The sequence below is a fragment of the Salvelinus alpinus genome, chromosome 28 (genome assembly GCF_045679555.1).
Source record: "Salvelinus alpinus chromosome 28, SLU_Salpinus.1, whole genome shotgun sequence".
In the NCBI taxonomy this organism is placed as follows: Eukaryota; Metazoa; Chordata; class Actinopteri; order Salmoniformes; family Salmonidae; genus Salvelinus; species Salvelinus alpinus.
In genome coordinates this window covers 15,297,433-15,323,487 of record NC_092113.1, presented here as the reverse complement: position 1 = coordinate 15,323,487, position 26,055 = coordinate 15,297,433, and the positions used below count along the sequence as shown (strand labels likewise).

The 26,055-nt window shown below is 41.5% G+C and overlaps 3 protein-coding genes across 5 annotated transcripts in view; 2 read left to right on the top strand and 1 right to left on the bottom strand.

The window, feature by feature from the left end:
* Positions 1-2,577: 2,577 nt before the first annotated feature.
* Positions 2,578-3,855, bottom strand: taf13 (TATA-box binding protein associated factor 13). The gene has a single exon (XM_071371829.1). It carries the CDS (start codon positions 3,563-3,565, stop codon positions 3,191-3,193), a length of 375 nt encoding a protein of 124 aa, XP_071227930.1. The 5' UTR covers positions 3,566-3,855; the 3' UTR covers positions 2,578-3,190.
* A 46-nt stretch (positions 3,856-3,901) lies between these two features.
* Positions 3,902-13,338, top strand: slc35c2 (solute carrier family 35 member C2). Of its 3 annotated transcripts, none has more exons than XM_071371826.1 (10): positions 3,902-4,121; positions 4,732-4,915; positions 5,037-5,187; positions 7,250-7,313; positions 8,857-8,929; positions 10,600-10,768; positions 10,966-11,049; positions 11,180-11,355; positions 11,543-11,672; positions 11,891-13,338. In XM_071371826.1, the coding sequence occupies exons 2-10, from the start codon at positions 4,805-4,807 to the stop codon at positions 12,022-12,024; spliced, it is 1,092 nt and encodes a 363-aa protein (XP_071227927.1). In that variant the 5' UTR covers positions 3,902-4,121; positions 4,732-4,804; the 3' UTR covers positions 12,025-13,338. The 3 variants fall into 3 exon arrangements, with proteins under 3 accessions (XP_071227927.1, XP_071227928.1, XP_071227926.1); XM_071371827.1 differs by having other exon boundaries at positions 3,927-4,059; XM_071371825.1 differs by having other exon boundaries at positions 3,927-4,333.
* A 995-nt stretch (positions 13,339-14,333) lies between these two features.
* LOC139557262 (collagen alpha-1(XX) chain) overlaps positions 14,334-26,055 on the top strand; it is a 32,870-nt gene continuing 21,148 nt past the window's right edge. The window contains exon 1 of the mRNA XM_071371824.1: positions 14,334-14,513. The gene's annotated coding sequence lies outside the window, so the exon portion shown is untranslated. The remainder of the gene's footprint in view (positions 14,514-26,055) is intronic.

The window sequence follows — 26,055 nt, the reverse complement described above, 5'->3', positions numbered from 1 at the left end:
ATGTCATTGTAAACACACTGCCTTCAGAAAGTATTCACACCCCTTGACTTTTTCCACATGTTGTTGTGTTGCAACCTTGAATTTAAAATGGATTAAATGTAGATTTTTTTTTGTCACTGCCTACACACAGTGCCTCATAATGTCAACGTGGAATTTTGTTTTTAGAAATGTTTAGAAATGAATTAAAAACGAAAAGCTTGAGTCAATAAGTATTCAAACCCTTTGTTATGGCAAGCCTAAATAAGTTCAGGAGAAAAATGTGCTTAACAAGTCACATAAGTTGCATGGACTCACTCTGTGTGCAATAATAGTGTTTAACATTATTTTTGAATGACTACATTTCTGTACCTCACACACACAATTATCTGTTTAGTAGTACATTTCAAACACAAAGACCAGGGTGGTTTTCCAACGCCTCGCAAAGGACACCTACAGCTGAAGTCAGAAGTTTACATACACTTAGGTTGGAGTCATTAAAACTTGTTTTTCAACCACTCCACAAATTTCTTGTTAACAAACTAGTTTTGGCAAGTCGGTTAGGACATCTGCTTTGTGCATGACACAAGTAATTTTTCCAACAATTGTTTACAGACAGATTATTTCCTTTATAAGTCAATGTATCACAATTCCAGTGGGTCAGAAGTTTACATACACTAAGTTGACTGTGCCTTTAAACAGCTTGAAAATTCCAGAAAATTATGTCATGGCTTTAGAAGCTTCTGATAGGCTAATTGACATCATTTGAGTCAATTGGAGGTGTACCTGTGGATGTATTTCAAGGCCTACCTTCAAAGTCAGTGCCTCTTTGCTTGACATCATGGGAAAATCAAAAGAAATCAGCCAAGACCTCAGATTTTTTTTTGTAAACCTCCACAAGTCTGGTTCATCCTTGGGAGCAATTTCCAAATGCCTGAAGGTACCACGTTCATCTGCACAAACAATAGTACGCAAGTATAAACACCATGGGACCAAGCAGCTGTCATACCGCTCAGGAAGGAGGCACGTTCTGTCTTTTAGAGATGAACGTACTTTGGTGCGAAAAGTGCAAATCAATCCCAGAACAGCAGCAAAGGACCTTGTGAAGATGCTGGAGGAAACAGGTACAAAATCATCTATATCCACAGTAAAATGAGTCCTATATCGACATAACCTGAAAGGCCGCTCAGCAAGGAAGAAGCCACTGCTCCAAAACCGCCGAAGAACACCATCCCAACCGTGAAGCACTGGGGTGGCAGCATCATGTTGTGGGGGTGCTTTGCTGCAGGAGGGACTGGTGCACTTCACAAAATAGATGGCATCATGAGAAAATAAAATGATGTGGGTGTATTGAAGCAACATCTCAAGACATCAGTCAGGAAGTTAAAGCTTGGTTGCAAATGGGTCTTCCAAATGGACAATGACCGCAAGCATACTTCCAAAGTTGTGGCAAAATGGCTTAAGGACAACAAAGTCAAGGTATTGGAGTGGCCATCACAAAGCCCTGACCTCAACCCTATATAAAATTTGTGAGCTGAACTGAAAAAGCATGTGTGAGCAAGGAGGCCATCAAACCTGACTCAGTTACACCAGCTGTCAGGAGGAATGGCCAGAATTCACCCAACTTATTGTGGGAAGCTTGTGGAAGGCTACCCAAAACATTTGAGCCAAGTTAAACAATTTAAAGGCAATGCTACCAAATACTAATTGAGTGTATGTAAACTTCTGACCAACTGGGAATGTGATGAAATAAATAAAAGCAGAAATAAATCACTCTACTATTATTCTGACATTTCACATTCTTAAAATAAAGTGGTGATCCTAACTGACCTAAGACAGGGAATTCTTACTAGGATTAAATGTCAGGAATTGTGAAACTGAGTTTAAATGTCTTTGGCTGAAATGTATGTAAACTTCCGACTTCAACTGTATGTGGAATAAGTCAATGAGTATGAATATTTACTTTCCTCTTTTTTTAATAGAAAACATAGAAACGCACCATTTTCACATATGTTGATGTTGGGTTGGTGCTGGAGATGAACATGACGTTAGAAAACGTAGAAATGTACCTTTAAGGCTCGCACACATCACACCTAATTTAGATCTAGCGTTCATCTGCCGATCGTCCAGCGCGCTGTGTTTTAAGGACCACCCACTGTAATGTCTGACTGCCAACATTTCACATGTAAAGTCAGTGCACACTCGGTTCACAAATCAGGTTCAGATGTGCTAAGTACTCTCGGCTAGCAAACCCTATAGGTGTCTGAGCCCTTAGTCCTGCGGAGATAATTAAAGTAACTTTCAGAGGGTTTTATTCCATGCACAATAAGGTCCATCTACAGAAGTTGTGCATTCATTTGCACAAATTAAACAAAACATTTTATTCAAGTTTTGAAGCTATATCCATTGTCTCAAGGTGTAGCAATCAAATCAAATTGTATTGGTCACATACATTTGTTTAGTAGATGTTATTGCAAGTGTAGCGAAAGTGAAACGTTTCATGAAAGAGAACCCATCCATGGATTAATACAGAAAGTCTATATTTGAACTCCCCTCTGGGCCCATGTCCTGAAATCTCACAGTAAAGGATGGATGAAAGTGTCAAGGATTGGAAGTTACTTTATTCATAAATGTCCATTCCACCATTACGTCACTATCCTTACTGATAAACAGGACAACAATTCTCACCTAAGAGACATTTCCTCACAGGACCTAATGATTCATACTGCAATGTGATGTCCTTCTGTGGATACAGCACAGTATACCATAAATAACACAACTTTCTAGGATTAGATGTGTGTATGTTAATGGGGCGGCAGGTAGCCTTGTGGATAGAGCATTGGGCCAGTAACCGAAAGGTTGTAGATCGAATCCAAGCTGACAAGGTAAAAATCTGTCGTTCTGCCCCTGGTCCTAGGCCATCAATGTAAATAAAAATTTGTTCTTAACTGACTTGCCTAGTTAAATAAAAATAGAAAGATGTCTATAGAAGGCATAAGCATTTCACATGAGCACAAACATATCTTTAGTCACAAGTGGGTGGTGAATGAACACTCTCTATGTTCACATCTGCAACAACAAAGTTTAAATCCTCAAAAACACATGTCCAATGATCAAAGCAGAATAAACAGCTTGGACAATGTGAAAGAGAAGTTTAAAAAAGGGAAAGAAGACATGTACTTGTGGTGAAGGCCAAATCCCTCTACCAAAGGCCCTAAGAGCCATAGTTCGCTTCATCAAAGGCCTTGCGGGCTCTCTTCAGCTCCTCGTTCATCGTCAAGAGGTCTTTCACTCTGGCAAACTTCCTTGGATCTTTCCGGATAAGGAAAACAATGTCCTCCACCTGGACACGGCCCTGGCGTCCGATGGACATGGCTTTGTGTGTCATCTCCGTGACGAACTCGATCACAAGGTCCTCCAGGATGTCCACTGACTCGGTGTAGGGATTCTGGTCATCTCCAAATCCATACATCATACACCGAAGTTCTTTAGAGAACAGCCTTTTCCTTTTGCCGTGGTTCCCATCGGCTCCACCCGCCCCGTCATCCAAATCCTCGTCAAAACCAACTTCGTCTTCCTCCTCCGCCATCCTCACAGACCCAACGGTGTACTAGAGCTAGCAATTGTAGCTAACGCTAGCTGGCTATGGGATTATCTAGCTAGTTACAAAGCCCAGTGTGTCCAACGATATTTCGCAAACCGTGCAGGTTAGATGCAATTGGAGTCCTGGCCGTTTATTTTTTGTTGCGTTGTGGCGGCTTTTTCACTTTATAACAATGACAAACACAGAGGGTCACGACAACGACTACTCAACCAAATTGTAAATTTCTTCTTCGCTGTAGTTGCCGGAAGTAGCTACAGTAACTGGCTACGTTGTTTTGCTTGGAAAAACAAAAATACTGCCACCTAGCTGCAGTTCTGGAGTCGGGCGCACTTGATTCAGGTCAGCCATCCGACCGGGTAGGCAGAGTGATCCATTGCATTGGACCAAGGTCTACATTCCACCAAGCACCGACGCGCGTCGGGGAAGCAAAATCAAGTGCATCGCTTGTCTGGCTGTGCTCAGTCCACGTAGAGCCTGCGGTTTGTACTGATGAATCGATGCCGTGGCCCGTGTGTAGAGTGGACTAACTGGCAACAACAAAGTAACGTTACTGTAATTTGGAAAGTAAAACAATGTTCAATTACTCTGTACAGACATGTGTTTACATGCATCGCTTGATAGCTAAGCTAGCTAGCCAACGTTACGTTATTTAGACGCAGCTTTGTATAGCAGTTAACAGGACCGGTCACACTTTGCTTAGCTAACGTTAGTTAGCTAGCTAGTTTACCTGCTTTCGCCGCCGTTCGCCAGCAGGTGAGTTCAGCCAGACAATAGCTAGCGTTTAAAAATGTTTTCATAAGATATGTGGTTCAGCTAGACATTGTAGCTAGCCAGCTAACAAGTTACCCACTGTCTTCCCCAGTGGCTTTCCCGTCCATATTTTATGTGCTTTGTTAGCCATGCCATATGGCTCAGGTTTATGTTTTCCAGTGCCTTCATCATCAGCAGCAATGCATCTATTTAGCTTGGCAACATAGGCTTATCTGAGATTATAGCTACAATGTTAATTATGAAAAAAATCTGCATGTTCATGTACAGTATCGCCACAACACACTATGGCTGTGTCAGTGTTAACATACAGCTGGGAGTATGCTCATTACTCACTGATAAGACTCATCTTTCTCGCTCTTCCCTCTTCTCTCCCTTCCCAGCTTTCAGCACATTGCTCCTGTTTGAAGACGGTGCCTCTGCAGTAGTTCCTGTGGGGAAGGGTGAAGCAGCACCATGGCTTGCCCTGTCCAGTTCCTATGCCGGGCTGTCCGCACTGTGGGCCTGGTCCTCGTTTACTATGTCTTCTCCATCGGCATCACCTTTTATAACAAGTGGCTGATGAAGGTCAGTCTGAGGCTGGCTCACACTCCTCATGCGACATAACATTGTGTACTTGGTATGTTTGCTTTGCATGCAGTGCCATGTAGCTTAACTCACTGTTACTGTTCCCACCCCTTTCTCTCAGGGCTTCCACTACCCACTGTTCATGACGCTGGTCCACCTCACCATAATATTCTGTCTCTCTACCCTGACCCGCTCGGCCATGCAATGCTGGACAGGGAAGCCTCGGGTCATGTTGAACTGGACAGACTACCTCACAAAGGTTGCCCCAGTCGGTGAGTGCATATATTAGAGGAATGTATGCCAAACAGTTTGAGTTGTATGTGACACGATATAATCAACATGGACTTCAGTCTGCATAATAAAAGGCATAGTCCGTCTGTGTGATAAGATACCACTGTCTACTTTTCTCTACTAATCTTGGCTGGAACTACTTAAATACATCTTAAAGGGGCAATCTGCAGTTCAAACTATAACAGTGGTCACACCCGCCACCTATTTGGTAAATAGCTGAGGGGTGGGGTTGGAGAAATGTATCCACTCTCAAATTCATAGACAGAGCTATGGATGGAAGGACTGACCATTCATGAGATCAAAATTATAGTTTTAACCATGTTTTCAGCCTATACAGTGTTTGTTTACATTTGAGTCATTTTGCAGATGCTCTTATCCAGAGGGACTTACAGTTAGTGCATTTATCTTAAGATAGCTAGATGGGATAACCACATAGCACAGGCATAGAAAGTAAGTCAAGTAGTACAAGTGCTGGTTCAGTTATTTTTGTTAAAAAAAATTGTGTGGGGGGGTCGAGGTGAGGAGGAGGATTATTTAAGATACTTTCTGAAGAGGTAGGGTTTCAGATGTTTTCAGAAGATGGGCAGGGACTCTGCTGTCTTAGCTTCAGGGGGAAGCTGGTTCTACCATTGGGGTGCCAGGACAGAGAAGAGCTTGGACTGGGCTGAGCGGGAGTAATTGTAAACAAAAACTGTATAGGCTGAAAACCTGGTTTAAACTATAATTTTGATATCATGGATGGTCAGCTGCCACCCCGTTGGGGTGGGAGGGCCAAGAGACCTGAGGTGGAAGAACTGAGTGCTCGGGTTGGGGTGTAGGGTTTGAGCCTAGGTAGGGAGGGGCAGTTCCTCTTGCTGTTCCATAGGTAAAGCACCATGGTCTTGTAGTGGATACAAACAAAGGCGTAAAACAACCATATACTGTATTTGTGGTTTTGAGGGGTATACTACAAAGCAGGATCAATGAGTTAGCCATCTAACTTGCCTAAATATAGATGCGCTGAAAATGTGCATGGTCTAATCGACTCAAAAACACATATCTAAGTTTCCATTTCATAATGAACCAGAAAATCAAGTTATTTCTGGTTGTTAATCAAAGTTGGCTGACTAACTAATTGATCCTGCTTTGTATACTGAAGAAACATGCAACAATTTCAAAGATTTTACTGAGTTACAGTTCATATAAGGAAATCAGTCAATTGAAATAAATTAACTAGGCCCTAATCTATGGATTTCACATGACTGGGCAGGGGCGCAGCCATGGGTGGGCCTTGGAGGACCAATCAGAATTAGTTTCCCCCCACAAAAGGGCATTATTACAGATAAAAATACTCCTCAGTTTCATCAGCTGTCCGGGTGGCTGGTTGCAGACGATCCCATAGGTGAAGAAGCCGGATGTGAAGGTCCTGGGCAGGTGTGGTGACACTTGGTCTGCGGTTGTGAGGCCGGTTGGACGTACTGCCAAATTCTCAAAAACGATGTTGGAGGCGGCTTATCGTAGAGAAAGTATGATTCAATTATCTGGCAAACAGCTCAGGTGGACATTACTGCAGTCAGCATGCCAATTGCATGCTCCCTCAAAACTTGAGACATCTGTGGCATTGTGTTGTGTGACAAAACTGCACATTAGGGTTGCCTTTTATTGTCCCCAGCACAAGGTGCACCTGTGTAATGATCATGCTGTTTAATCAGCTTCTTGATATGCCACACCTATCAGGTGGAAGAATTATCTTGGAAAAGGAGAAATGTTCACTAACAGGGATGTAAACATATTTGGGCTCAAAATTTGAGAGAAATAATATTTTCGTGCATATGGAACATTTCTGGGAATTTTTATTTCAGCTCATGAAACATGGGACCAACACTTTGCATGTTGCATTTATATTGTTGTACAGTATATTACACCCCTCTGATGGGGTACAACAGTTGAACTAATCTTTTGAGGCATTCACCTTCCTGTCAGTAAGAAAGAAACCCTTTGTTAGTAGGAATAAAACAGTGTGCCATGATATGATCAACAGTCCTAAAAAGCTGTCTCTTTCAGCCATTGCAACAGCGCTGGACATTGGACTCTCCAATTGGAGCTTCCTCTTCATCACCATCAGCTTGTAAGTGTGTGTGTTTGTGTTTACTACAGTGCCTTCAGAAAGTATTCACACTCCTTTACTTTTTCTGCATTTTGTTTCAGCTTGAATCTAAAATGGAATACATTTAGATTTTTGTGTCATTGGCCTACAGTACACACAATTCCCCATAATGTCAAAGTGGAATTATGTTTTTAGAAATGTTTAAAATTAATAAAAAATGTCTTGAGTCAATAATTATTCCACCCCTTTGTTATGGCAAGCCTAAATACGTTCAGGAGTAAAAATGTGCTTAACAAGTGACATAATAAATTGCATGGACTTACTCTGTGCAATAATAGGGTTTAACATAATTTTCTTAATGACTACCTCATCTCTGTACCCCACACACACACAATTATCTGTAAGGTCCCTCAGTCGAGCGGTGAATTTCAAACTCAGATTCAACAACAAAGACAAGGGAGGTTTTCCAATGCCTCGCAAAAAGGACACATATTAAGAGATTGGAAGACGCAACAAAAATAGACATTTAATATCCCTTTGAGCATGGTGAGTCAATCAACCCAGTCACTAAAAAGAAACAGACGTCCTTCCTAACTCAGTTGCCGGAGAGGAAGGAAACCCCTCAGGGATTTCACCATGAGGCCAGTAGTGAATTTAAAACAGTTAGAGTTGAACAACATTGTAGTTACTCCACAATAGTAACCTAATTGACAGAGTGAAAAGAAGTAATGCAAAGAAATTAACTATATGTCATGAATACAAAGTGTTATGTTTGGGGCAAATCCAACACAACACATTACTGAGTACCTCTCTTCATATTTTCGAGCATGGTGGTGGCTACATCATGTTATGGGTATGCTTGTCATCGGCAAGAACTATGAAGTTGTTTAGGATAAAAAGAAACGGTATAGAGCTAACCACAGGCAAAATCCTGGAGGAAAACCTTGTTCAATCTGCTTTCCAAAAAACACTGGGAGACAAATTCACCTTTCAGCAAGACAATAACCTAAAAAACATGGCCAAATATACACTGGAGTTACTTACTAATATGACATTGATTGTTCCTGAGTGGCCTAGTTACAGTTTTGACTTATATCGACTTGAACATTTATGACAAGACTTGAAAATGGCTGTTTAGCAATGATCAACAACCAACTTGACAGAGCTTGAAGAATTCTAAAAATAAAATATGCAAATAATGTACAATCCAGGTGTGCAAAGCTCCTAGAGACATACCCAGAAAAACTCACAGCTGTATTCGCTGCCAAAGGTGGTTCTAACATGTATTGACTCAGGGTTATGAATACTTATGTAAATTTGAATTTTGCATCTCATTTTCAATACATTTTGAAAAATGTCTTAACATATTTTCTCTTTGTTATTGTGTGTAGATGGGTGAGCGGTTTTATTTATTTAATACATTTTTGAATTCGGGCTGTAACACAACAAAATGTAGAATAAATCAAGGGGTATGAATACTTCCTGAAGGCACTGTATGTATCTACCTAACTTTGATCATCAATGTTCTGAATGGCATTAGAATGTCTTTGTATGTTTCCTCCAGGTACACAATGACCAAGTCTTCTGCAGTGCTCTTCATCCTCTTCTTCTCATTGGTTTTTAAACTAGAGCATCCGGTAAGTCAATTTCACTTGAGATAGGCTAACTCTTGTTGTTTCTTCTTGGTCATTGTTTATCCAGTAGTATTTATGGGTGTTGCATGACAGACAATTGCATTTAAAATTCACTCTTTGTTCATACTACATGTTTGAAAGACAGTGTTCCTGTGTTCGCAGAGACCACATTCACAGTAAACGCTGCATATGTCGGTTCAATCGGAAATTACTTTTAAATGGTGCATTGTCAAAATCCGCGACCAAATCCTGACTTTTATAATAAAATGTTGCTGAACTTTGAAGAAAATAAGTACAATGTTCTGTATTTATGTTAAAAGTAGAACAGGTATGAAATGAAAAATAAAGCTTCCTTCTTTTCACTCTGTCAATTAGATTAGTATTGTGGAGTAACTACAATGTTGTTGATCCATCCTCAGTTTTCTCCTATCACAGCCATTAAATGTAACTGTTTTAAAGTCACCGTTGGCTTGGTTGAATCTGTTTGAAATTCAATGCTCGACTGGGGACCTTACAGATAATTGTTTGTGTGGGGTACAGAGATGAGGTAGTCATTCATGTTAAACACTAGTATTGCACACAGAGTGAGTCCATGCAATTTGTTAAGCACATAATTACTCCTGAACGTATTTAGGCTTGCCATAACAAAGGGGTTCGATACTTATTGACTCGAGACATTTCAACTTTTCATTTTTCTTTAATTTGTAAAAATGTAGAAAAACATAAGTCCACTTTTACATTATGGAGTATTGTGTGTAGGCCAGTGACAAAACATTTAACTTTAATCCATTTTAAATCCAGGCTGTAATACAACAAAATGTGGAAAAAGTCAAGAGGTGTGAATAGTTTCTCAAGGCACTGTATATGGTCATTTTTAGATATACAGGGTAAAGCATTGTCGTTTCCCTTATGGCTCAGCTCAGGTGCATACATACATCATAGAAATAGACATAATTTACACCACACACACACACACACGCTCAGACAGATCCGGCTCAAGAGGCCCAGCTCATGAGCTCCATCGGCAGCAATTTTTAATTTAGAATGGAAAATGAATGTGTTTATGCATCAAATGTTTGTGCATTGTATCACATCGGTTCATTCCTCGAATCCAACCCGAATCGTTTTCAACTCAAATGTAGACTATCGTTCCTGTATTGTATCGGAGCACATGTATCGAACGTTAGATACGTATCGAATCGTCTTGAAAGAGAAAGATGCATATCCCTTACATCTAGGTGTACCGTAGCAGCTCACATGGTTAGGCCATTCTCATTGAAGGCTTTCTTACCACACCCCCTCACAAATTACACTCTGTGTAATATCTGGATCATTCATTACTACAAAGGCAAGACTTGCCTAATTGAAGTCTCTGTGGTTGCAATCTTCCCACCAAGACACTGACTTTCCAATGTTCTAACTAGCTATAGGATTCAGTGAATGGATTCTCTTTTCATGCATAAGAGGAAGTTCCATTCCCTTCAGGTGTATCTAACTATGTGTATATGCACTTTGTGAAATGTGTTTGTATTATATTTATTTATTTATTTATGGTTGTGTACTCTGGTTCCATGCCCTTGATGTGTATGATGTGAGAAGATGAGGAAGTGCATAATGTATGCATGTGGACGAAAGGCTTCTGTTCTGACCCCCAAGTTACTCTGTTTTTACAGAACCCATACCTGATCGTGGTGGTCCTTCTGATAGCCAGCGGCCTGTTCATGTTCACCTTCAAGTCGACCCAGTTCAACCTGAAGGGCTTCATCATGGTACTGCTGGCATCGTTCATCGGCGGGATCCGGTGGACCCTCACACAGGTCCTGATGCAGAAAGCAGAGCTGGGTTAGTTAACACCTAGTCTCAGATATCCCAAACCGGGAAACAGTGGATGTCGGAACATAGTTAATGTGGGAGGCAAACCTTCTGCCTAGGGAGACTAGTTACCAAGCGTCATTGTGTTGTTGTTTGGACTTGTCCTTTTATTCCCTGATTAGGCATTCAGCCCAGTAACCCCACTCTTCCACATTCCACTCCCACAGGGCTCCAGAACCCAATAGACACCATGTACCATCTACAGCCGCTCATGTTCATGGGCCTCTTCCCGCTCTTCCTCTTCAACGAAGGTAAGACTTTTACTATGCTTCTCTCTAACCTGTTTGTGATAGTCCATGCCTGTCAGTCTGGGCATGACATAAGTGCCTCTATCTGTGTGTCAGTACTTATCCATTTCTCTCCATCTGATTCTGTCTGCAGGGCTGAGCCTAAGTACCTCAGAGAAGTTGTTCCGTGTGAATGAGCTCTCTCCCCTGCTCTACACTCTGGTCATGCTGAGTATAGGCGGATCACTGGCCTTTGGCCTGGGCTTCTCCGAGTTCCTGCTAGTCTCAAAGACCTCCAGTCTCACTTTATCCATAGCAGGGATCTTTAAGGTAAGGAGGATAACACAGTATATCACAAGTTACCCTCTCTGTATCCCTTCAGCTCCCTCACTTGAATTGCTTCCTTTTGCACCATCTCTCACGCTGTCTCAAGCACTCCTTGTTTCATCCCCCCTACACTCTTTATTCAAAGTGTGTTTTTCATCTCCCCCTAACGTACCCTCCCTGTCCTCACTAGGAGGCGTGTACTCTGCTGCTGGCAGCAGGCCTGATGGGGGACAGGATGAGTGGACTCAACTTGATGGGTTTCGCTGTCTGTGTTTCTGGCATCTCCCTGCATGTGGGGCTGAAGACATACTATTCCAAAAGTAAGTGTTCATACCATTACTATATGTGGTATCCTACACTGTACAATGAAAGGAAATTGTTGTCAATCTATCCCTGGTGTAGTCTGTATATTAGATATGTTGTAATTGCTTGTTAATCAAGCCAGCGCTGCTGAAGGTACCGAGGCTAATGGAAAGGTATTTCAACAAGCTGTCCGTCATATCCAGTAATTGGGTGTCCTTTTTCTAATGTACTCCAGGTAAAATTCACTCGTTGAGACAGCTGCCCGTTAAAAACAGCCAAGATCTGGAAGTACCCCTATTATGTCATATGGAAGACGAGGGGGAGGAGACAGCTGCTGATGATGATAAAGAGCAGGAGATTCTACTCTGAATCAAACAAGATGGCTGACTGACTGTCTTGTTCCAGAGAGGCAAAGAGAAGGGATCACTGCCTCTACCTCCCTTTCCAACCAAAGTGCATGAGTTGAGGAGCAAACTGAGGTTGAGAGGAGATTCTGGAACACTTGGAGGACAAATGGAATTAAATAAAAAAGTGTATTTATTGCAAAAAGTATAGCCAACGTGTTTTGGCTTTTGGCCTTCTTCAGAGAGGCCACAGAGGAACAGAAAGGAAGGCTTCCAACCCTCTACAGCCAACATTCTCTTCAGCATTTGTCCAAAATCGCTGAGCATTACCGACAGTAACACGGACGGACACCCTAAACTTTATCAAATGCATTTACTGTTGCCTTTTCAGGGCCTTCAGTGATGTGAAAGAGAAGTGTTTACCTTATAATGTGAAATGACCAAACCATATGTGCCATTATAATGATAAATGTTTCTAGAAATGGAGGACCACTTGCCTAAACATCAGACTGTTACCATGGTTACTCCATGATTGTCAGTCTGACCAAAGTCGCCCTAAAAAAATAAAGAATATTCACTATAAGCCAAAATGTTGAATAAAATTATATTTACACATACTTTACTGCTTGTACGTGCTGTTGGTCCTTCTGGCGGTAGGTGGAGATAGGGTATCCACAGCAAAGTGTTGTTTACCTGACTTTGCGGTGCCCGTAGGTTCTGTCACTTGTATTTTCAATCTCTTGACTCATTGCACGTGCTGCACAATATGTAAACAATAGCTGTTTGCAGTTCGGTCTGTGGTTCGGCTCGGCCATATTGGGCAAGTGTTAGTCACGTGCGAATTGCATAAGTATTGAAAATAAAAACAGGAAATACAAACTGATATACAGACCAGTGTACTAAAGGCCGTGTTGATAATACTTCCCTGTGGATATTTTGTATTAAATTACATCCCACATAGGGACAAAATTGGCAGGTGAAGTAAGTTCAACGTTCGGAAATGCTAACCCTCCATGTTAGAGACGAGTGTGTAAATATTTCATTTTAGTAATTTAGCAGACACTCTTATCCATAGCGACTTACAGTTGTCATACCTTTTCATACTGGTCCCCCGTGGGAATTGAACCCTCAACCCTGTTGTTGCAAGTGCCATGCTCTACCAACTGAGCTACACATGACTCCACATTGTCAAATGCTAATTAAATTAGATTATTTGAGTTAAAGCGATTTCTAAACAATTTGGTTGTCATTTGTTAATATTGAATTGGGTAAGCACAGCTTTTGTTGCTGCTACTATGTACTGTATGTTCTTAAATTAAATAAAACATTTGCACAATTATTCAGAACTGTATGCATAATTTCTTCACCGAGGTCTTTCAAATAGCTGTACTCTGTTTGTTATGTGGTCCTCACCTGCTGGCCGACCATATAATCTGATTTAACATGATGTGCACTGCCAGGCCTTCAGCTGCCTCTATTAGATTTTCTCATTTGGAATCTCATTTCATGAGGAGAGAGCTCTCTCTCATCAATCTGATTGAGTTGACTTAACTTATAAAACCTGTGGTCATGTGAGCACAATTCACTGGGTAGGCAGAGATGGGCCCTGTCACTGAGTTTGGAAATGTGGTAACACTGACAACAGGGACGGACTGGGATCAGAAATCGGCCCATGCATTTCTATAACGGCCCATTATTTTCCTTGAGGCTCCCATACCGGCCCAATTTTTTCTCGAGGCTCCCATTATTAGCCAAATCATTTTCATTCTGTGCAAAACCCCCAATTTAGACAGAGCCACAGAGCAAAAGATGGACCAGCTCATCTGGCATTTGTCCGAACTGCCTTATGACCTGCCCTCAGTCTCTGACTGACATGGATATGTGGTAAAACTGTCATCTCTATTGGTTTTATAACCAGAGTAGACCATGAATGATAATGTTTACAACGTTTTATCTTTACATTCACTTTTGCATTTGCCATTTACTGTTTTCATTGGGTGTTGGGTCCAGTAAATGTTTTTGTGTAAGAACCCTTATTCAGTCTTATTCAGAAAACAACACTTTTTTTACATTACTTTCTCGCCTTTCATATACTGTATTAACCTGCCAGTTGCCACATTTTTCCCGAGGTCGCATGCACCCCAGCTTCAGCACGTATACTAAATTCAAAGGAAACAATTAATTAAATAATGTCGATATTCTATTAAATATTATTCTTATGTGCTAAATGAGGAGAGGATCTGACTAGGCATGTTATGTCAAACATGAAATTAAGGGCTGATCTCTTGGTAAGTTATACTTCTCTGAAACAGTGCACCACGCCCATGTTAGGGTGTAGGAGGGCTGCCTGCAGTGTAGAGCTATCATATTTCATTCCCAACTCTAGAAGATAGCACTTGATGGGGGAGCAAAGCAGTGCTAGCGGAAGTTCTGCCTGTTGACATCCTCACCTTTGGAATGCAAAAGTCTCAACTCGCGCTGAAGGAATAACCTGGACGTAACTTGCGACCCCAGGTAGGCTCTGTAACATGTTACATTGTTGCTACTTCATTGTTACATTGTAGGCCTACATCTAGTTTATATTAGCCTACATGATATAGTAGGTGAGTCACAGAACATGCTTCGCAGTCGCGCCTGGTTTTCTCTCTCACTCGCATACGGCAGGTAGACAGACTGAAACAAAGATGTAGCCCAGCCCCAACATCGCTTATCGGTTCTATTATGAGAGGAGCGTGAAACTCGGGATGTATTTCAATGGCGGGGGTGGAGTGATAAATCTCAGCAACATTGTATGGCCAGGATGAATCGCCTTGTAGTTTCTCCCGCCCTAGGCTTATAGGAAGCGACCCCATCCACCTGCGAGGTCTACTGAAATAGGCAAGTATGTATGGATTTAATTAACAAAGAAATCACCTGGGCAAATAATTATATTGGGGTTGTGGTTAACATGCCTGCTGCAGAACCAGAGAGATCCGGGTTCGAGTCCCGGTCGTGCTACCTAACCCCAGTTTGCAACACTGCTGTCAGAAGTGGGGGCATGATGCTGTCAGAGGTGCCGGTAGATTTGGGCATTAAACAAAGTTGCAGCAGCACGGAGACTGGTTCCAAGTCAAACATGCTTTGGGAAGCACGAGTGCTGTATATGGGGCTCAGGGCCTGACAATAGTCACCAAAAGCTGTTTTGTGAGAGGCCAAGCAGCAAGCACTGGCAGTACAACACCTTATTTCTAGTATAGACCATTATTTTCCTCTTTCTGGTATGCACAGGAGAACCGTTTTCATTGCATAACAGTAGGCCTACTTTGTTCTGTCCAGTGTCTGACAGACAAGAAGTATGGAAGAAATACGACAGAACCGTGGATTGATTTGCCCTCTACCCCGGTGTGACGAAACATAAAGTTTTACAACAATCAGGCAAGCAGCTACATGTCAAGGCCCTCTGGCTGGAAAGGATGAGTATACTGGACACATATATAGGAAAATAGTTGTCATATGTAAGCTAGGCCTTTGTATTCTGCAGAAGAGGGTAAAATAATATTACTGAATATTTTGAAATTTAAAAATGGTTGTTGAACACAGTTTTTCGTGTGGACTGGTGCCCATTGCATGCCTAAACATGCACCCAACAGTTTTCTGATACACACACAGCTGTCCTCTCAGTTTAGTGTCTCTTCATGTTATCAGCCTCACATCACTGCATGCTTTGATGCTGGTGACCCAGCTCTGATGCCCCTCCCTGTCTCCTACCTCAGTCAGACACCTGCAGTATAATGGGTCTTAGAGTGGTGTCTGTCTGTGTAATTAGACCATTCAAATTAGAGGGCTGTCCTAATGGCGGGCAGACAGTATTTAAGCATCTGTACTGGCCTCGGTGTCAGTGGGACTCAGCATTTTCAATGTTCCCATGGGAAAAGCGAGGGACACTTGGGGCAGTGATGGTCCTGGTCACCATAATAACCGTTCGAATAGCAGTTTAATTTTTTTATATATATATGCAGAACCAGTCAAAAGTTTGGACACATCAACTCATTCAAGGGTTTTGTAGAAATGTATTTATTTATTTTATTTAACTAGGCAAGTCAGTTAAGAACAAATTCTTATTTACAATGACGGCCTACCAAAAGGCAAAAGGTCTCCTGCGGGGACGGGGGCTGGAATAAAAAGAAATGTGTGTGTGTGTGTGCATGCATGTACAGTTGAAGTCGGAAGTTTACATACACCTTAGTCAAATACATTTAAACTCAGTTTTTCACAATTCCTGACATTTAATCCCAGTAAAGGTTCCCTGTCTTAGGTCAGTCAGGATCACCAATTTATTTTAAGAATGTGAAATGTCAGAATAATAGTTTAGAGAATGATTTATTTCAGCTTTTATTTCTTTCATCACATTCCCAGTGGGTCAAAAGTTTACATACACTCAATTAGCATTTGGTAGCATTGCCTTTTAAATTGTTGAACTTGGGTCAAACGTTTCGGGTAGCCTTCCACAAGCTTCCCATAATCAGTTGGGTGACTTTTGGCCCATTCCTCCTGACAGAACTGGTGTAACTGAGTCAGGTGTGTAGGCCTCCTTGTTCGCACACACTTTTCCAGTTCTGCTTTCAGTTCTGCCCACAAATTTTCTATAGGATTGACGTCAGGGCTTTGTGATGGCCACTCCAATACCTTGACTTTGTTGTCCTTTAGCCATTTTTCCACAACTTTGGAAGTATGCTTGGGGTCATTGTCCATTTGGAAGACCCATTTGCGACCAATCTTTAACTTCCTGACTGATGTCTTGAGCTGTTGCTTCAATATATCCACATAATTTTCCTCCCTCATGATGCCATCTATTTTGTGAAGTGCACCAGTCCCTCCTGCAGCAAAGCATCCCCACAACATGATGCTGTCACCACCGTGCTTCACGGTTGGGATGGTGTTCTTCGGCTTGCAAGCATCCCCCTTTTTCCTCCAAACATAACGATGGTCATTATGGCCAAACAGTTATATTGTTGTTTCATCAAACCAGAGGACATTTCTCCAAAAAGTAGATGTCCTAACCGACTTGTCAAAACTATAGTTTGTATACAAGAAATTTGTGGAGTGGTTGAAAAACTAGTTTTAATGACTCCAACCTAAGTATATGTAAATTTACGACTTCAACTGTATCTCATCAGCCACCTGGTGGAAGGAACTTTGTAGATCTGAGGCTCTTTCCCCTGTTGCCTCCATCATCCTCCAAATCGCACCAACATCAGCGCAACTGGTCCTTGTTTGGGAACACACACACCAAAGCACGCAACAGGCTGGCCAATACAAGGGTTGAAAAATTGGTGGCCATCCGGGCAAATTTGAGGCTTTTTGAGCCTGACAACGAGGTTGGGAAGTAGTGAAGATGAGGCCTCAGTCTGATGTTCAAGTGGTGGACATTGAGGAGGTCCAGGGAGAAGACATGGAAGCCTGAGAGGAAAACAACCAAAGCTTTAGTTTCTAGACTATCATTTTACAGATAAATGTTTTTGAGAGATAGATCATTGGGATCATTTAATATTCCCTTTTGTTGTTCAGTGAAATCATCCAATGTGAAGTGTTGTTCAATTTGTAACAATTAAAAAAAAATTATATTGGAAGGATTTAATCATTTGCAATTATGTTTACTTATGATAACATAGAAACCTTTTATCTCCATATGATATGGTAAATATATCCAATGCAAAAAAACATTTAAAATGGTATTCATATTAATTCGCATATATTTTCTGTTAATTTTCACATATTCCCATTAATTCCCACGGAAAGTTTCCACCTCTGAATATTCCCCAAAATGTGCAACCCTTATAGTGAAGACATCAAAACTATGAACACATATGGAATTATGTGTAACTTAAAAAAGTTACACATTAAAAGATTAATCGGCTGATGTAAAAATAAAAAATAATTTTTTTATTTTTTTATTTATTTTTTATATGTTTTTAATTGATTTTTTACAATTATTAAAATATATATATTATTTTTGTAAGTTAAATTATTATTTTTAAATATGTTTGTAATAATGACAATTACAACAATACTGAATGAACAATGAACACTTATTTTAACTTAGTATAATACATAAATAAAATCAATTTGTCTCAAATAAATAATGAAACATGCTCAATTTGGTTTAAATAATTCAAAAACACAGTTTTGGAGAAGAAAGTAAAAGTGCAGTATGTGCCATGTAAATAAAAAAAAGCGAACGTTTAAGTTCCTTGCTCAGAACATGAGAACACATGAAAACTGGTGGTTCAATATTCCCAGTTAAGAAGTTTTAGGTTGTAGTTATTATAGGAATTATAGGACTATTTCTCTCTATACCATTTGTATTTCATATACCTTTGACTATTCGATGTTCTTATAGGCACTATAGTATTGCCAGCCTAATCTCGGGAGTTGATAGGCTTGAAGTCATAAACAGCGCTTCAAGCATTGCGTAGAGCTGTTGGCATACGCAGGAAAGTGCTGTTTGAATGAATGCTTACGAGCCTGCTGCTGCCTACCACCGCTCAGTTAGACTGCTCTATCAAATATCAAATCATAGACTTAATATAATAAACACACAGAAATACGAGCCTTAGGTCATTAATATGGTCAAATCTGGAAACTATAATTTCAAAAACAAAACGTTTATTCTTTCAGTGAAATACGGAACCGTTCCTTATTGTATCGAACGGGTGGCAACCCTAAGTCTAAATATTGCTGTTACATTGCACAACCTTCAATGTTATGTCATAATTATGTAAAATTCTGGCAAATTAATTACGGTGTTTTTAAAGAAAAAATGGTCTTCACACAGTCAGGCGGCCCAAACTGCTGCATATACCCTGGCGCGAATGCACTTTTGTTAAATCATCACCTGTTTGGCGAAGTAGGCTGTGATTCGATGATAAATTAACAGGCACCATATTAATTATATGCAATGCAGGACAAGCTAAAGTTACTGTGAGACCAAGGTAAATAATAGCAATTTTTCTCAGTTCCACGCTACGAGCAGTTTACTGCCTTTTTGCTTGGTAGGGCTGACCAAATCAAATGTCTTCTTCTTATTGGTGTCCTTTAGTAGTGTTTTTTTTGCAGCAATTCAACCATGGCCTGATTCACACAGTCTCCTCTGACCAGTTGATGTTGAGATGTGTCTGTTACTTGAACTCTGTGAAGCATTTAATTTATTTGGGCTGTGTCTTCTGAGGCTGGTAACTCTAATGAAATTATTGTCTGCAGCAGAGGTAACTATGGGTCTTCCTTTCCTGTGGCGGTCCTCATGAGCCAGTTTCATCATAGCGCTTGGTTTTTGCGACTGCACAAGGAAACTTTCAATGTTCTTCAACATTTCCTGATTGACTGACCTTCATGTCTTAAAGTAATGATGGACTGTCGTTTCTATTTGCTTATTTGAGAAGTTCTTGCCATAATATGGACTTAGCACTATTTGGTAAAATACCATCTCTGTATACCACCCATACCCTGTCACAACACAACTGATTGGCTCAAACGCATTAAGTAGGAAAGAAATGACACAAATGAACTTTTAACAAGGCACCTGTTATTGAAATGCATTCCAGGTGACTACCTCAAGAAGCTGGTTGAGAGAAGGCCGAGAGTGTGCAAAGCTATCATCAATGCAAAGGGTGGCTATTTTGAAGAATCTCAAATATAAAATATGTATTTCATAGTTTTGATGTCTTCACTATTATTCTACAATGTAGAAAATAGTCAAAATAAACAAAAACCCAGCAATGAGTAGGTGTCAAGTTTTGACTGGTACTGTATATACTGAACAAAAATTTCAAAGATTTGACTGAGTTACAGTTCATATAAGGAACTCAGCCAATTTAAACAGATTAATTAGACCCTAATCTATGGATTTCACATGACTGGGAATACAGATATGCATCTGTTGGTCACAGATACCTTTAAAAAAAAAGTAGGGGCGTTGATCAGAACCAGTCAGTATCTGGTGTGACCACTATTTGCCTCATGCAGTGAAACACATCTCCTTTGCATAGAGTTCATCAGACTGTTGATCGAGGCCTGTGGAATGTTGTCCCACTCCTCTTTAATGGCTGTGCGAAGTTTCTAGATATTGGCGGGAACTGGAACACGCTGTTGTAAACATCAATCCAGAGCATCCCAAACATGCTCAATGAGTGACATGTCTGGTGAGTATGTAGGCCATGGAAGAACAGGGATATTTTCAGCTTCCAGGAATTGTGTACAGATCCTTGCGACAAAGGACTGTCCATTATCATGCTGAAACATGAGGTGATGGCGGCGGATGAATGGCATGACAATGGGCCTCAGGATCTCGTCACGGTATCTTTGTGCATCCAAATTGCCATCGATAAAATGCAATTGTGTTTGTTGTCCGTGGCTTATGCCTGCCCATACCATAACCCCACTGCCACAATGGGGCACTCTGTTCAAAAAATTGACATCTGCAAACCGCTCGCCCACACAATGACACACGCCGTCAGCCATCTGTCCGATACAGTTGAAACCGGGATTCATCCGTAAGGCACACTTCTCCAGTGGCCATCAAAGGTGAGCATTTGCACACTGAAGTTGGTTCCGATGCCGAATTGCAATCAGGTCAAGACCCAGGCTAGGTCGACGAGAACGCAGATGAGCTTCCCGGAGACAGAATTTCTGCACAAACTGCCAGAAACAAAGGTTGTGCAAACCCACTGTTTCATCAGCTGTCCAGATGGCTGGTCTCAGATGATCTATTTACATTTACATTTAAGTCATTTAGCAGACGCTCTTATCCAGAGCGACTTACAAATTGGTGCATTCACCTTATGACATCCAGTGGAACAGCCACTTTACAATAGTGCATCTAAATCTTTTAAGGGGGGGGGGGGGTGAGAAGGATTGCTTTATCCTATCCCACAGGTGAAGAAGCCGGATGTGGAGGTCCTTGGCTGGTGTGGTTCCACATGGTCTGCGGTTGTGAGGCCGGTTGGACGTACTGCCAAATTCTCTCTGGTGGATATTCCTGCAGTCAGCATGCCAATTGCATGCTCCTTCAAAACTTGAGACATCTGTGGCATTGTGTTGTGGGACAAAACCGCACATTTTAGAATGGCCTTTTATTGTCCCCAACCCAAATTCCACCTTTCTAGTGATCATGCTGTTTAATCAGCCTCTTGATATGCCACACCTGTCGGATGGATTATCTTGATAAATGCTCACTAACAGGGATGTAAACAAATTTGTGCAAAAAAATTGAGACAAGCTTTTTGTGTGAATGAAACATTTTGGAGATATTTTATTTCAGCTCATGAAACATGGGACCAACACTTTACATGTTGCGTTTCATATTTTTGTTTAGTGTATATATGTATATTTGTTTTACGCATGTTTTCTCCTCCTTTGCTCCTGTCTGTATTTGCTGACGTATAAAGAGAATGAACAGAACGGGCATCCCCATTCAAGTCAATGACAGCACAATGGCTGGACTGGCGGCAAAGCAGGAAGTATGTGCTAAAATGTGCTGTGATTCGTTGATTCAACTCAACTGCCATTGCTTGAGCCACATCAGTAACATCATTTCACAGCAAATTTGCAATAATTTCCATTGTGATATTCATCACAATACCAGGCAGCCATAGATGCGTTAAAGGAGAATGGAAATCAGATGTTCTATTGACCAGATTGGCGCACATCCAACAAATCTGATCTAACAAACAGTGTTATGTATTCATGGATGCCAAGGGAAGCCAGGCTTCCCCAAATATTTGACCAATATATTTGACCATGTTTTCATAATTTTCCATTAATTCACAAGTGGCTGTATCTCACTCGAGAAATCCTCTGAACAAGGGGGAAAAGCGCCCCTCTGTCTCAGTATGTGTATTCCATGTATCTCATGCTGTCTGGAACAAAAGAGTATGACATGTTGCTGCACTAGCATTTGATTGATTGGCGCCAGCAAACATTATGTCTCACGTGGTAATTTTTAAAATAAAATAATTAGCCAATCAGTGTTGAGCTGCGCTCAAATGTGGGTTGTCCTGCCACAGCAAAACGACAGTTTGGATTTTGCTTCACACAAATCAAATACCATCCTAAGCAAAATGTCATCATTCTCAGACAAACGTCTGTTTCTGGTCTGGATTTGGACTTGTGGTTTTGACCTAATTCTCTGTACAGGCCAATGATTATGATGGTGATTCTGATCTAACCATACATTTGCATATTGTTCCACTGACCTGAGATGATTGAAGGTCAATATGTAGCCTAGTGGGCTCACATTAACTAGCTAGCTAACTTAGCTGGTTCATTTTTGCCCATGTGAGGAAGTTAGGCTAGCAATCATTTTAGCTAGGTAGCCTATGAAAACAAAAATGAAAGGTTTACTGAATGGCAGAGCCATATACCATTTTGCCAACTTAATTGGTTTTGGTGTCTAAGTTTGTTTTCAGTGTATTAAACTGAGCATAATATTACCTTGTTGATTTGATTATGTTTAAGTTGAAATGGTGCTGGAAGAGCGGAGGCAGGGCTCCTGTTGTCTTTGTGCTGACTTGCGGTAACTCTGTGGTTCTAAATCAGTAGTTGTAGAGTAAACTGTCAAATACATTAACTTTCTTGACCATGCTACAGGTCAACTGTTTGTTACGTGGACTTATCCAGACCAATGTGGCTCTCCGGTTTTGTGATGACCAAATGTATGCGTAGTTGAATTTATTCCGTGACTGTTGTCACGGCCTTATTGTAAATCACGGTGGCGTATATACAAATGGGTTATAGAGCAAATATCACAACAGGTTGTAATATGGCTTTTTATTGTCTTGGCTTCCCCAGTGATTTCTACCTACGCACCATATAGGATATTCGTCGAATCTGTCATGATTTAGGTTGTGGAATGGGACACAATGTGCTTACGTAAGGCCAATTTTTATATTTTGGTGTGTTTTTGCTGCATAACATGCAGAAGTTGTCCCTTTTCAGGCTTAGAAGAAGTGACTGCTAAATACGAACTCCCGTTTGTATAAACTGGTTAGCATAGCTAGCATACAGAAATCGTTAATGGTAGTCAGTTGTTTTTAACTGTAATGCAGTTGAATGGTAAAGATGACATGAACATTTTTACCTCAATATAGTGTAAAATACACAAACAATAGCCTAAATCTAGACTAATTTTGCTGGTGGGCAATGAGGAGACTTGGGATCTTTCCCCCATGGCTCTTTCCCCCACGCGTTTTCTATGGCAATTCCATTGTTTTGGTCAAGTTCCATTGAGACCTTTACCACGTCTATTGTGAGTGTAACAGTCAAATTGCCAGGGTTAAAGGTTCCAAACCTGTTCTATTCATTCTGTTTTTATGTGTGCTGTTTATAAACCCAGAGAGGCAACATCGTGAGACTTCCGGAAACACTTGCGAAGCAGACCAGGCCGGGGTTTGGGGTTTGAGAAGTCAATAAGAGAAGTGAAAGATTCTTCCTTAGTTGTAAATTTTCTCAAAATCTAAAAGGTACAACCTAGATTCAAGACAATGTCTTAAGTAGTTGAACATGTTATTACTCCAACCTCATGACAGTCACAAACTGACATATTGACATTTTAGTCAAATTCAACTTCATAGGCCTCCTGAGTTGCGCAGCGGTCTAAGTCACTGCATCACAGTGCTAGAGGCGTCACATTTACATTTTTACATTTAAGTCATTTAGCAGACGCTCTTATCCAGAGCGACTTACAAATTGACAGACCCGGGTTCAATCCCAGGCTGTGTTGTAGCCGGCTGCGACCGGGAGACCCATGAGGCGGGGCACAATTGGCCCAAAAAATTTCAACTTATATTGACGGCCTGCACATGCGCAGTTCGGCGGGAAACGACGTTAGCTCAGTGTTGTCAACAGTTTTTCAGTGAGATCCGCTATTGGCTCCTTGATTTGTCGCTAAACGACATTTTGCCATTGCCGCAACGCTGCCACAGCACCAATTTTCCTTCCTGCGATTCCCGACGTAGCGTTTTTTTGCCTCTCCCGCCGCACACCCCCTCCCCTTGTGCTTCTCTGCCTGTGTGTGTGCCGTTGCTGTGACTTGTGTTGGACAGACAGCTTCTCTCACTCTTGAGTGGGAAAAGTTGCTTAAACCCTTTGTGTTAACTCCCCAAAGGCAGCCTGAAAAGTAGCTGTACTTGTCGCTAGAATCAAAAAAAAATTGGTTGGGTATTTTACCCCCTTTTTCTCCCCAATTTTGATCTTATCTCATTGCTGCGGGCTCAGGAGGTGAAGGTCGAGTCATGCGTCCTCCAAAACATGACCCGCCTAACCGCGTTTAACACCTGCTCGCTTTAACCCGGAAGCCAGCCGCACCAATGTGTCGGAGGAAACACCATTCAACTGACAACCGAGGTCAGCCTGATGGCACCCGGACCACCACAAGGAGTCGCTAGAGTGCGATGAGCCAAGTAAAGCCCCCCCCATATTCGGTCACTCCAATATGATATCCTTATGCGTGGCAGGACACATTCGGAGTAACTATTTCAGACTCTCTCACTCCTTCCTGTTGGAGGGAGTGATACTGAACACAGTCCACCACCGGGAGCAAGTGTGCACCGATGCCTCGCCAGCAGGTTGTGGGGCAGTGTTCAGAGGTATGGCAGCGAGCGGACGCAGCGGCATCTACTTTGAGAGTGTATTTGGCTACAATTTCACGGTGACATTACGATGGCCACCCATTGCTCTCAAATTTGTGAAGGGAGCTGGATGCAGAAGTCTAACTAAGGCCTGTTCAGTGCCAAACTTGGACCTTGACGTGGTGCTGTCAGTACTTGCTAGGCCACCCTTCAAGCTCCTGGGGTTAGCGTCTTTGAAGCACCTTTCCATGACGGTGGCATTCCTGTTGACTATTACCTCTACTAAGAGGGTTAGTGAACTTCATGCTCTTTCAGTGAGCGCTGAATGTTTCAGAGTGGGTGCAGACAAAGGGAGTGTTATCCTCCGGCCTATCCACTCTTTATTGCCGACGGTCGTGTCTGACAGACATGTGAACTGGCACTTACATTTGTCCGCTGGGTTTTCCCCCCAAGTGTGCTGAACCCAGTGAGGACACTAAACACTTACAGTTGAAGTCAGAAGTTTACATACACCTTAGCCAAATACATTTAAACTCAGTTTCTCACAATTCCTGACATTTAATCCTAGTAAAAATTCCCTGTCTTAGGTCAGTTAGGATCACCCCTTTTATTTTAAGAATGTGAAATGTCAGAATGATTTATTTCAACAAATTCTTAGTGGGTCAGAAGTTTACATACACTCAATTGGTATTTGGTAGTATTGCCTTTCAATTGTTTAACTTGGGTCAAACGTTTTGGGTAGCCTTCCACAAGATTCCCACAATAAGTTGGGTGAATTTTGGCCCATTCCTCCTGACAGAGCTGGTGTAACTGAGTCAGGTTTGTAGGCCTCCTTGCTCGCACATGCTTTTTCAGTTCTGCCCACACATTTTCAATAGGATTGAGGTCAGGGCTTTGTGATGGCCACTCCAATAACTTGACTTCGTTGTCCTTAAGCCATTTTGCCACAACTTTGGAAGTATGCTTGGGGTCATTGTCCATTTGGAAGACCCAATTGTGACCAAGCTTTAACTTCCTGACTGATATCTTGAGATGTTGCTTCAATATATCCACATAATTTTCCATCCTCATGATTTCATCTATTTTTTGAAGTGCATCAGTCCCTCCTGCAGCAAAGCACCCCCACAACAGGATGCTGCCACCCCCGTGCTTCACAGTTGGGATGGTGTTCTTCGGCTTGCAAGCCTCCCCGTTTTTCCTCCAAACATAACGATGGTCATTATCGCCAAACAATTCAATTTTTGTTTCATACGACCAGAGGACAGTTCTCAAAAAAGTACGATCTTTGTCCCCATGTGCAGTTGCAAAGCATAGTCTGGCTTTTTTATGGTGGTTTTGGAGCAGTGGCTTCTTCCTTGCTGAGCGGCCTTTCAGGTTATGTCGATATAGGACTCGTTTTACTGTGGATATAGATACTTTTGTACCTGTTTCCTCCAGCATCTTCACAAGGTCCT